The 13131-nt window shown below is 41.9% G+C and overlaps 1 protein-coding gene across 1 annotated transcript in view; it reads left to right on the forward strand.

Moving 5' to 3' along the window:
• The window catches only part of ULK4 (unc-51 like kinase 4), a 457838-nt gene that overhangs the window by 177 nt on the left and 444530 nt on the right, over window positions 1–13131 (forward strand). The window contains exons 1-5 of the mRNA XM_025212836.1: window positions 1–237; window positions 2858–3057; window positions 4811–4910; window positions 8676–8815; window positions 10721–10883. The exon at window positions 1–237 is cut by the window's left edge and continues 177 nt beyond it. Coding sequence (XP_025068621.1) covers window positions 2920–3057; window positions 4811–4910; window positions 8676–8815; window positions 10721–10883 — 541 coding nt within the window. The 5' untranslated portion in view covers window positions 1–237; window positions 2858–2919. The remainder of the gene's footprint in view (window positions 238–2857; window positions 3058–4810; window positions 4911–8675; window positions 8816–10720; window positions 10884–13131) is intronic.

Here is a 13131-nt window from a genome sequence, read left to right on the forward strand (position 1 = left end):
AGGTCAAGAGGCACCGGCTGCGGCGCCAGAACACGCGACTCCCCGGGACCTCAAGTACCCGCAGGCACAGGAGGAACAAGCGCTTCGCCTCCCCTCAGCATCCGGGAACTCCTCTTGCCCTCAACTCGGAAACTCCACCCTTTTTTACGTTAGCGTGGCGTTTAGCCAATCGCTGCGCTGTTCCGGTTCCGGCGTCCGACGCCGTATCTTAGCTACCGGGACGGGCCGGACCAACAGGTTGGAGTTTGCGGGGGGGGGACGGGAACTCCGGGAACGGGGTGTTCGCTCCACAGAAGGACGTCTGGGTGCGGGGAGGGGGATCCAGTGAGCGGTCGCTGCTTTGTCCATGGTTTGCCCCGGCGGAAGCGGCGGTGGCTCCGGATACGCTTGTGGTGACGCGTCGCGCTCCTCGCCTCCCCCCCGCGCTGAGCAGTGGAGAGGTCCGAGGGGGCGGGGCCGGCATTTCGGTTGGCGGCGGCGGCGGCGCTGCCCCCGCGTCCTGTTCGGCGGCGGGCCAGGAGTGATGCCACGGCCTACGTGAGTGACGCCGCGGCCCTGCCCACCCCGGTCGAGAGTCGCTGGGCTTCACACCGGGCTTGCGCGGGGCGGGGCCGAGGGGTGGCCGGGCTCTGGGCAGCGGCCGCACCGCGCCTCTGCGCACCCTGCCGCCCGCTGGGGTCCGCACCGTGTGGGCTCCTAAATGAGAGAGAGAGAGAGATGGTTATACACACGTCTGTGTGTGTCTCTCTCCATATGTGTGTGTGTGTGTGTGTGTGTGTGTGTGTGTATATACACACACATATATACAGACACTCACACAGTATACACAGGTATACATACACGTGTGTATGTTGTAACCCCGCAGCTGGTCACTCTTGGCCTTGTCCATGAACACTAGCAAAAGGAGCATTTTCTCTTAAATGAGCAGCTCCTTCTCAAGATACAGTACATCAGCCCGGCAAACAAAGCGGTCCCTGGCTTTCCTACAAGAAAAAAAAAAGAAGTTCCCAGCCCCACAAAAAGGTCATTTTTCTCTTGCCATAATTGATTTGCCTGTGCGGCTGGGCTCCATTTATTGCACCATTCACCTGTTAATTGTGTAATAAATGTAACGTGTAGCAGAGTCCTGAGAGGTGTGTATATGCATGCACTTGCACGTGCATATGTGTTACATTTTTTGGTTCTTCTTGATTCGGTTCATAAAGAAGCAGGGCTGGAAGGGGCCTCCAGAGAGCACATCTATACACAACACGTGTGTGTGTGTGTGTGTGTGTATACACACGTATATATACATACATATGTAAACACCACCATGTATACACACATATACATATACATGCTCTTGTATGTGTGCACATACACACAAGTGTGTATATGTATATGAGTGTGTATACATGGCGGGTGTTTACATGTGTATATATATATACATGTGTGTACACCCCCCCCCCACAAGCTTTCATGGGCTGAAGCTCAGCCTCATGAGATGCTATGAAAGGATTTGCCGAAAGCAGTTGCCAGAATACTGCCGCAGCTGCTCCTGGAGCTTTCTTCTTTGCAGACGCCAACATGCAGTGCTCTCTGCATTTGTTCTCTGGCTGCATTTTCCACACCGTGTAATCGTGGGTGTTCTCCAGCTAGAACAAGTTTGGACTTTATTTTCCAGAGTGTGTTTCTTTGAATTCTGCACGCAACTGTTCCTCATTGGGAATCCATCTAGAGATATCCTCATTATTTGTTTTTTGACTGTTCTTGATTTGGTTCATAGAGAAGCTGGGTTGGAAGGGACTTCTAGAGGGCATGTTGTCCAACCCCTTGCCTTAGGCAGGATCACTTCTGTCCAAAATATCCCAGACAAGCCATAATCTCAACTTTACGTACACCTACTGTCAGCCCCAAAACAACAGAGACCTAACAGGTAAAACAGGGGAATCATGATAGCCGATGTCATGCATCTATGAAATATTGTCAATATGTGCTCAAGAGATCTTGGGTGGAGGGCCATGCACCCTACTACAGAGGAAGGTAAAACCCCCCATAGTCTGTACCAATCTGACTATGGAGTAAAATTCCTTCCTGACCCCAGACATGATGATTGGTCTGACCCTGAGTGGAGGGACAAGACCCTCTAGCCAGGATCTTCCAGCTTTGGTCCCAGCAGGAGCATTGGCACATCCGAGTGATCCTGCTCATCACATCAAGAACTTCACCTCCCACACAAGGAGCAAACTGTTAGGAGCGCCGAGAGGGAGTTGGTTTGCACTTGAAGTGTGATGCAGGATAGGACCCCTAGCTTGCCTGTGTCTGGCACTCAAATGTCAGAACTCTGTATCTTCCTACTCGGAGGCCAGTGGTGTGTGAACATTTTAATACTGTACTTGCTGACCCAGTTGGAAGCCTTGAAAGTATTAACTAATTCTGGAAGCAGAAGATATCATCCTGTCTAAAATGTTGATGAGATTTTCCTTACATGTGGTTGTATTGTTTAACAGCTGTGTTTGATCTTAACAAATGGGGTGGTCAGCCTGCAGCACATCTGCCACAAGTGGCACAGGCAGTCTCTGTGGCACATGGCAAAACAGGGAGGGCGCAGCAGCAAATGGGGCAGAAAGCAGAGAACAGAGTAGGGAGCATAGAGTTGGGAGCAGAGCAGCAGGATAGGCAGGGGAAGGGTACTACAGTGGCACTTGGAGGGTGTGGGGAGGAATTTGTGGCATGTGTCCCTTTGTTGTAGAAAGTTTTTAATTGCATGGATGTTATTTTTCTGTGGTCAATATTATAAGAATTATCATAAAAAATAGAAGGATAATTGCTACATATTTACATAAAATAACTGGGAATTCCTTTCTTTTTTATTTAGGATGGTATGTTAGTGAAGAAAACAACATATTTCTTAATTTGTTTCTTGTGAAAGTCTTAAATATGGAGAACTTTATCCTGTATGAAGAGATAGGAAGAGGAAACAAGACAGTTGTTTATAAAGGAAGAAGAAAAGGCACCATTAATTTTGTTGCCATTCTTTGCACTGATAAATGCAAGCGACCTGAAATAACAAACTGGGTAAGAAACATGCTGATGACTATTTTTGGGAGAACATGTAGATGTGAATTTTACAGATAATAAGGTACTACCACGTATTAGTTCACATAAAATTAATTTTTCACAATTTATAATGAAATGTTAAGCTCTTAGGCTTAAAATTCTTGCATCTTAAATTATGATTATTATTCATTTTTCATTGCTCAAGTTTCTTCCTTCAGTTCCTTTTTAGACACAAATTGTAGATGCAAAAAATTGCTTTGCAAGTTAACTTTGTGCTGATCACAGAAGCTGTGGGGGACTGAGGTAGCGCAGGTGTTAAGGCACACAGTTGGCAGCTCGGATACTGCAAGTTTGAGGCCCTAGCAGATTCTGCAAATCTGCTAAATACCTTGTCACAAGGACACGAAAAAGGAAAGGAACAGAAGCTGTCACATCTTCATATCTATATCACTACATTAATGACTGGCTTATGCTTTGTTTATACAATGTGAAAATACAAGGAACTTTTGGTAATCAGTCATTTTTATACCTCTGAAGAGTAAATTTATATATGATGAACACATAAAATTAAGTTATTTTGAATTTTGGTTGATAACAGCTTGACAAGGGGCACATCTACACGTTCATTAATGCAGTGTAATTATAGCACATTAAATTTAGTACCTGTTATTACATCATAATTGTAATTGGTGCTACTGCACATTAGTGCCAGTGCATGTTTTTTTGTGACGCTAATGTGCGGTAAACTAATTTTGCTGCACATTATTGCATTAGCACATTTTTGCCTGCCATGCTAATGCGCAGAAGAGTGAGTCTACTGCACATTTAATGTCTCGTATATGTGCCCAGAGTTCTTTACCAAGAAACATAGTTATGACATTCTGAATTAGGTTGCCGTGTATCAAGTATCTGTACTCCTAAGTTCATGTTTTCTTATGTAATTAAGAAAATGATTATTGAATTACCACAATGTGTCATTGCTTAAATATGCTCAGGTTATTTTGTTTCACTTTGCGACTGGGGTATCTAGCAATTCTGCACATTTAAGCCTCCTCCTTTATTTAAATTCCCTTTAGGTCTTCTTTTTTATTTACATTTCCCTGAAAGGAAGCAGGGAAGGGGGAGGACTTTTAAATTTCTTCTCTCCCTCTTGGAGGTGGAGGTCAAAATCAAGATGTTGCTGTGACAGGTCTTTAGGCATTATATATGGCCACTTTTTTCTTGGTTTGATGAAATTACTCAAGATTGCAAAAGATTTGTGCTGCTTTTCTTCTCAGAGGCTTATGCCTTTTTAACACTTCCAGTTTGTTTGTTTGTTTACTCATATGCCACCTTTCCCAACAAAGGCTCAGTTTCATTGACTTGGAAAATGAGGGTCATAATTTTGACCTGAACTTCTGATTATACAACCAAATAATTATTATAATTATAATTATTTTTTTTCTGTCCTGGTCTTTTTTAAATTAACAATGATTGTTTTACATGAGCTGAACTGGTTTGGGGGACCTTCCTTTGTGTGTGTCTAAACATAGAGCAGTTGAGCAAGTCTATGACAAAAGATACCTTCTATCTCTGAAATTTGAGATGGGATAATTTCCTTTTAAATTATTCAAAATACTTTAACCATTTAATGTTTACAGTGTTAAGAAGTGCTTAAATATTAAAATCTTAAGAGCATGACAAGTGAATCTAGAATTACTTTTTGTTGTAGTATTTTTATTAACTCTTAATACTGCTCTCCAAATAAATACATTCACTTACTCTGTTACAGGTTCGTCTTACGCATGAAATAAGACATAAGAACATAGTAACATTTTATGAATGGTATGAAACAAGCAACCATCTGTGGCTCGTAGTAGAATTATGCACAGGTAAGTGATACTAAATAAGTAAAATGCTGAATAGGAACTTCACAGTATAAATTTGTAACTAAAATATTTACCTAACATATACATTTATTTAATTTTTTTCCAAGTTCTGTTTAACAACATAAATGAAAGAGCAGAAATTTTACTATAAAATTTGTATGAAGGAATCAGTTACAACTTTTGAACTGATTCCTAGAAAAATGCTTCCAGGCAGAATTCTTTTCCATTTCAATGAATATGTTTTAAAAGTTAATTGATGTGAATAATATGATGAGATTGAAAAGGTTAGCAACTGTGCAGGTGCTGGATTTTTCAGAACAATATAAGGTGAATTCTTATAGCAGTGACTTGAACAAGTGGAGTAAGTCTTCCGAGGACTGCCAGCTTGTTCTTTTTTTATATTCCTCCAAGATTTCATGCAATATTAAAAAAGGGAGGGAGATAAAACCTAATAAACTTGTAAATATGACCATATAGAGTATTCATAGGTCTCCTCTACAAATATCTATTGGACAATTACCTGATTAATTGCGCATTTAATTTGAACTGGCTACATGTGCAAATTAACTGTGGTGCCTTAAAAAGGTCCAACCAGCTATAAAGTTATTGCTGGAAAATGTGTAATACTCTTTATAGCTGGTTTGTATCCAGCTTTAATTTGCACATGTAGCTTGTGCTCCCATGGCTCAGAGACCATAGCTGCTATGATCTCTCAGCCATGGGGGCATACCTTGTGCCCCACACCTGGGAGACCAACTGCTGTGATCTTCCAGCCAAGGGGGCACACCATGCACCCTGCACTTGGAAGATTAGCTGCTGGGATCTCTCAGCTGCAGGAGCACCTTGTGTACCCCATACCTGGGAGACTGCACCTGCTGCAGTCTTCTAGCCTCATGGTGCATTGTGCTCCCCCTCACCTGGGAGTCCCTGCAGCTATGGGGGCTTCCAGCTGTGGGAACTTGCTGCTGGCCAGTGCAGGGGTTCCTATTGCTTGTTTTAATGGGATCTTATTTATGATTCCACAGTCACGACTCCTGCCATGTACGTGTGGCATGGCCGAAGGTATGATTTTGTGGATCACGCATTAGATCCCATCATGCATTTACCTGCACCTGTAGAAGGCCCCATATAGTTTTGTGTACATCAAATGGGGATTTGTATGGTGGTATTAAGTGAGTTAAGGCTAGGGATGTGAACGGTTAAACAATTAATCATTTAACTGATAAGCCCAGTGACAACCAGTTATAGCTTGCTGGTTATCGTTTACCATGGGATGGGGTGCAGTCCACTAGGGAAGGTGGGGAAGGGAAGCCAGCCCCAGAAGAAACTGGAAGGTAGCAGGGCAGGCGGGAGGGAACAGTGAGTAGAAGGAGAGGGGGAAGAGGGAGGGGAGATTAGTACATATAGTTAGGCTCCGTGGACTCTGGTGCAGCTGCTTGCAGCCTCCCCACTCCAGCTGGATGCGGCAGCTTCTGTTGCTGCAGTTACCATTGCAGCTGCTGGTGGCATCTGCGCATACCCCCCAGCCAGACCTGCAGCGGCTCTAGGGCCTGTCAGGGGCAAGGTGGATGTAAGGGGGTGCACGGTGGCTCCCTGGGCCTGCAGCTCAGCCTCGTGTTCTGCCTGCTTGTCATGTCCAGGCCTGGTCTCAGAGACTACCTGCCCACCTGCGTAGCTCATCATGATGCATGGTCTTGGGGAGACAGGGCCCCAGGGAGCCGCTTAGTCCCTGCCACACCTTGGGGGAGGGAGGAAATGCTCCTCTGGTGCTGGGCCAGGCAGGGATGCCCCACAGGACTAGCTGGAGCACCCCCATGTGGATCAGGCCAGGAGTTGCCATACTGATTAATCATTTAACCATTATAATTACAGCAGGTTAAACCTTTTTTTAAATCTGTATTTACATCCCTAGCTAAGGTCTCTCCTCTAGGTGAATGAAATCATCCTAACTCTAATTTAAAATGGGGGGATTGAAAAAACTATAGAACTTAACCAAGGTGATTCTTTGAACTTTCCTCATTCTCCTCCTGTTATCTAAATAATAATAATAATAAATGATAAAGCCTTTAAAATAATTTGTTATTACTTATATATTTTGGACTCTTGGTTAGTGTTACTTCCTTGTTTGGAGAGAGAGGGACTGGGCATGGTACAGGAGTTAAATGATCAAATCTGAATGCCTAAAATTGTCTCATAGTATGACCTAAAGAAAAGTAGCATTTTCCTGTACTGTGCTGCTTAAGCTGGTTTTGAATATAAGAGCTTCAGGTTCTGGTGCCAGTGGGGGAAAAAAAAATCAGGCCATATACTTAGCACTCAACTCCATATGGAGAACTAACTTTATATAGCCAGATTCAAAAACTTTGGCCTATCTTTTTAAGTTTAATTAAATGGGAAGTGTATACACTTTTGAGTAGGCCATCTTTAAAATATATATATTGAGAGTAGTCGTCATTCACCTTACCTAACAATCTAACAATTTCTAATGAGGATCAATGCTTTGAAATTACTGTAATTATAACTTTCTTTTAAAAAAATCATAGTTATCATGTTCTTAAGCAGATTGTGCCTGAGACTGGATGACAGGGAGACAGGGTGTGGAAGCTTGGTGGGGAAAATAGGAGGTACTGGATGAAGAATTGGGGAATAATTGAAAGGGATGAACATGGAGATATGATGGAGAACCAATTAAGGGATAGGAAGGATGTGACAGGAGGGGAAACAGGTCAGGCAAGGATTTATGGTGTAAGGGGAGATGGGGAGAGGCACTGCACTGGAGGAGAAGTCTGCATTTGGAGTTTGGGACTGTTAGCCAGTGGGGATACTCAACATAGGTGAGGGGTGATTAGAGGTCATGGTTGGGGATTCAATGAGAATTGAGGAGAGGGTAACTAAGGCTTCGTGGAACATGGAGACTAGAGTAATGGAACTGATGTTAAAGTTGGGAATGGCTGAGAAAGGAGATTAGGACTGGGATGAGAAGACAAGAATGAGTCTTCTAAAAGGGTAAGATTAGGACTTGCTTTACAAGGAAATTAAGGGTGGGATAAAAAGCCTGAGAAGTGCTGACTATAACTGACTAGGTAAAGGGATTCGGATGAGAACAAGTAGCTGGGGGGAGAGACAGATGGGAAGCTTGAAGGGGTTGGAGCAGAGGTGATTATGCTTGTGGTAAATGGACAGAAGAAGTCTGTGTCCTCCAGAGTCAGGAATAGAAACCAAGATTCTTAACTCATTTGCTGCCTGTGAATATTTATGACACCCTTTAAGCTAACTGTATGTTGCATCATTTTCTAATGCTAGTCGACAAAAGATGATTGTCTGCTGTTGATGCCTGCTGAGCTCTTAGCCAGTGTTGCAGAGGTGTCTGTGGTATATGTATGGTAAGGGCACAACTTTGGTGAACCATATGTGCCAGTGTGATGATGTGATAGATTGATTGCATCTTTGGTGTGTGTTCTTTTCCATATTAGAAAATTAAAGTAAAAACAAGTCAGCTTGTGAAGTTGAACACTCAGCATCTAGAAGATGCTAGTATTAAGGTTGCCAGTGAAATCTTGACAGACTTTTCTAGAAACATATTCTTTTTCTGTGTTTTGAAACTCTTGGGTACTAGAGAGTCCAAAGATGAAACTGTTGAAGATGACAATAGTTCTTGCGTGTGTGTGTATTTGTATTTAATGAAATGTGTATAAGTATAGTAGACTGTTAGTCTGTCCTATTTAGGTACACAGCTGACCTGAGTAATTATGTATAAATACATTTCAGGTGGTTCATTAGAAGTGGTTATTGCTCAAGATGAACATCTACCTGAAGATGTAGTGAGAGACTTTGGTATTGATTTGGTTACTGGTTTACATCATATTCATGACCTTGGAATTATATTCTGTGAACTCACACCTGGAAAGGTAACAAGGAATATTACTTGTTTTATAATGGGCATCTCATACTAAAATGTAGTGATTATCTTTAAATTACTACCTTTAAGCTAAGTAACAGTTTGTATTACAGTAGTGTCAAGAAGCTCTGCTTGGCATTGGGGGCCAGATGTGCTGAGTGTTTTAAGTGATTATGATAAGAGTCAAGTCCGTGCTCTGAAGAGCCTACAGCCCAACTCAGGGGTTGGCAACCTACAGCCTGCAGGTCAGAATCAGCTGACAGATGTGGTCCAACCTGCTAAGGTTTGATCCAGCCCGCAGCAGGCATCAGCTGCACGTAGCGGTATTCTGGAGCTGGCAGGAGAAGAGGTTCGTGACATGTGGTGATTGGTGTCAGAATGGAATCTGTAATGCCCTACTGCATCCATCAATTTTCTGATCACCAAATCCACTGTTGTCTGTTGCCACTGGGGATGGTGGTCAATGGCACTCAGCAGTGGGGATGAGCAGTGGTGGCTGTGGTACAGGGATGCAGACTCCATTTTGGCCTAGGGTGACTTTCAGTGTCACAGCACTAGAGGGTAAGGGAATGGCAGCGCTTCTAACAGCTGAGCCCTATTACTTTGGCCAGCCCTTCATAAGAGGTTGCTGACCCCAAGTAAGGTTATTTTCTATCCTTATTATTCCTTTCAAAGATTTCTTACAACTGCAGATGTACATCTGAGAGAGCAATACCTACTTCCAGACTGCAGCATAATAAAATGAGCTAGCTGAATGATCATTCTGAAACCCCTTCTCTTACAGCTCTAGCTGTACTCTCTGTATGCGTCTTATCTACAGTAGGAAACGACATCATTCTTAGCTTATGCACTTTATCTTTCACCCTGAAGAATATTTTACGATTTAAAGACATGTCATTTTGGAAAAAAACCAATGATTTAATCAAAATTAATATTGCATACAGTATAGTAATAGCAGTTGAGAAATGCAGTTAGCTAAACTTCCTTTGGTAACGACTTCCCATCAAGGTCTGAAATGTAGTATAAATGATTAGTATAATGATTTCATAAAACAGGGCTGAAGATCTTTGGCTAGCTTTTGTAGTTATAGTCTGGTAAAACTAATTTTCTTTCTAAAAACCTATATGGCAATCACAATATGACTCTGACAAGAATTTAACTTACTCTTGATTGTAGTCTCTAATATGTGGTCATATTTTTTTTCCTCCCCAAGATTTTTGTAAAATCTGTTACCATGCACAGGTGCATTAGCTGACTTCATAAAAAAATATAGAGTTGCAAATCCGTGGGTGTGAGATTGTAGAGATGCAAACAGAATATAGCAGAGTCAGGATGCCTGTGTCTCCTTTAAAGTCCCTCATTCATTTTTGTAAGACTCTTCCCATGAACATTACCTTCTATGATAGCTTCATTTCCTTGAAACAGTGGCAGTCAACTAATATGGGTACACTAGTGAATGCATGATAGCTGGATAGGAGCTGGATCAAATGTTTGTATTTCACTTAAGTATTAAAGTTGAATAACTTTGTTTCATTCGCAGAAAATGCAAAGCCCCCTTTTCCCCCAGGCATTGAAATAGTAGTTTAAGCCAAAATAAAAAAAGAACTCATTACCTGAACTCACTAAAACAAAAATCCTCTATATACCTACTTGGTGGCAAGGAAGAAAGGAGAGGGAGATGGAGGGGGAGGAATCGCAGGGAAATGAGAGCCTTTTCCTTTTGGGACTGTTATTGTGTCAAATGTTATTGTGATCAAGACTATGTAAATACTTTAATAAATAGTAATAATGAGTGTTGATCCAAATGGCAACTTTAACTAGCTTGATTTGAAACATGAAACCTGAGAGAAGCCTAATTTAAAAAATGAAAACCTGGGTGGTCTATTTTTGGGTTATGTTTTGTTTTTATTTTTAGATACTGTTGGAAGGGCCTGGCACCCTGAAGTTCAATAATTTTTGCTTGGCTAAAGCAGAGGGTGAAAATTTGGAAGAATTTTTTGCTTTAATTGGATCAGAAGAGGGAGGAATTGATGGTAATGAAAGTATTCCACAAAGAAACCTGAAAAACAGACTCAAAGGTATAGTATGTGTTTTATCAGGCCAAATGAACTAAGCCCAATGAGATATAGTGGAAGGTTTTAAAGTTTTAGTTATGTATTGGGGTGGGGGGAGGAGGCAGAGATCTTGTTTTTTGTGCCAGAAATCCTCAGAACAGTGGAATTTTGTAAAAGTTCTTATTGCACACACATTTTTTGTTCAGTGTTGTCAGTGTCCTTGGCTAAGCAGTAGTAAGCATTACTTGCATTTGTATACGGTATAAATCATATAATAAGTTACAGTACCCTGTTACAAAATATGAGAACATTTTATGTGATTGTGAAAAGCCTTTTGTTAAATAAATTGTTTTGTTACTGATCTATCTGTATGTGGAGCTGCTACCCCAAGGGACCTTTTCATCTCTTCTTCCTGTTATAATTAATGCTACTGTCACATAAGTTAGAGTCCAATACATATTGGAAATAAGCAATAATGCACAGGGACATTCAGTTCTGGTAATGAGTCTAGCACTAATCTTAGGGTAAAAATGACAAAGAATATAGCATGAAATAGGATTGTTGATTATCATTTTGTTGGGATGCTGCAGACTTTTCAAAAAACAGAAGCGCGTGATTATTGCTGCTTTTTGGTCAACTTTAATAATTTCTCTGGTTATATGCAACTAAGCAGGTAACTAATAGCCTGATCATAAAAACTCTGTGAGCAGGTCCTGTATGGGACTTTTGTGCATGGAACGGGTTTTGATTGGACCCTGTGTTTTATTTCAGCAAGCCTTTGGAAACATAGACCATTAAAGGGATCTTAATTTGCAGTGTAACAAGAATTTCCTAAGTAAACTATAGAAAAGCAACAGATTTTATAAGCATGGAATCTTGTTTTTCACTTTTATATGAAGAAGCTTTGCTCAGACTCAGAATAACAAAATTGTATTTGCAATAAAACATATAATTAAATGTGTTTTATTATGTTAGTTTTAATTCTGAATAGGTTTCAAATTACCCTGGAACTGAAGTCCAAATCCAAGCGATTAAGTAAGTGACTAAGAGGCAGAGTATATAATACGATAGTGCATGAAAAGGGTTTATTTTGTATTGGTTTATAAAATTCCATCCCCAAAATGCAGCTGTCTCTTATTCATTTACTCCTGGTATTGGGGAGTTCCATAATATTTTCATGATTTTTTTTGTGCTACTTTGGAGTTTTTTAACATATAAAATGTGTAGAGTCATTTCTAAAAATGTTAATCAAATTGATAAGAATTTAAATGGAGCAAGTCTTTAAGTGGCTAGAAAAGTTAAATCTTTGGATTAAGTGTAATGAGGATTTTGTTTTTTGGTGAGGTTTCATTTTTTCCACATTAATATTTGATGCAGATGAATGGAAAAAGTAAAACTGAAATAGCTTTGATTTTATGCATTTCTCCTATCAGCTAAGTGCAAAGAATACAGTTTCATGAATACTTACAATAACAATTTGAACTTCTGTATAGAGGTGCACTGATATATCGGTGCCACATTGGATTGGCACTGATAAAAAGAAAATGAACGTTATCAGCTATCAGCTTTTTTTTGTCAGGGTGTAGCTGATAATGTATCGATAAATATAATATCCCTTCTGGCCGGGGCCCGCAGATGCCATGTGCATGTGTGCAACCACATGCATGCACCAGCTAGTAATGTAGCTAGGCAGCATGGAGATCAATCCCTGCAGTTAAATCTGTGGCGGAGAAGGGGCATGGAGGAGGGAAGGGGCATGGGGAGGAGCGATTAAGGCCCCCATGGTGAGGGAGGGAGTGGGACAGGGCAGTGAATGGGACCCAAGGGCCAGGTCGGGGAGCAGGACAGAGCCGCAGGTGGTTCGTCCAGCATTTAAAAATGGCAGCCGGGGCACTTGAACTAAAGCTCATCAGATGATGAGCCAGTGTGCAGCTCCCAGGTCAAAGGCCGTAGGGTGAAGAGCCCTGAGCCTGCAGCAGGCAGCCCACCTCCTCCCTCACCCTGCTCAGCTCTGGTCTGGCTAAAAGAGTCCTGGTGCTTAAAAATGGTGGCAGCGGCAATTGAACTAAAGATCAAATGAGCTTTAGTTCAAGTTCCCCTGCTGCCATTTTTAAGTGCTGGGATGCCGATCCCTTAGACGAGTTGCCCACAGCTCTGTCCCATTTACTGCCTTGCCCCAGCCCCAGCCCCTGCCCCATTCCCTCCACCCTGGGGGCCTTGATTTGCCCCCCGCCACACCTCTTCCCCGCCACAGACTTACTGGCAGGATTCT

The sequence above is a fragment of the Alligator sinensis genome, unplaced genomic scaffold (assembly GCF_000455745.1).
Source record: "Alligator sinensis unplaced genomic scaffold, ASM45574v1 scaffold470_1, whole genome shotgun sequence".
NCBI classification, from domain to species: domain Eukaryota; kingdom Metazoa; phylum Chordata; order Crocodylia; family Alligatoridae; genus Alligator; species Alligator sinensis.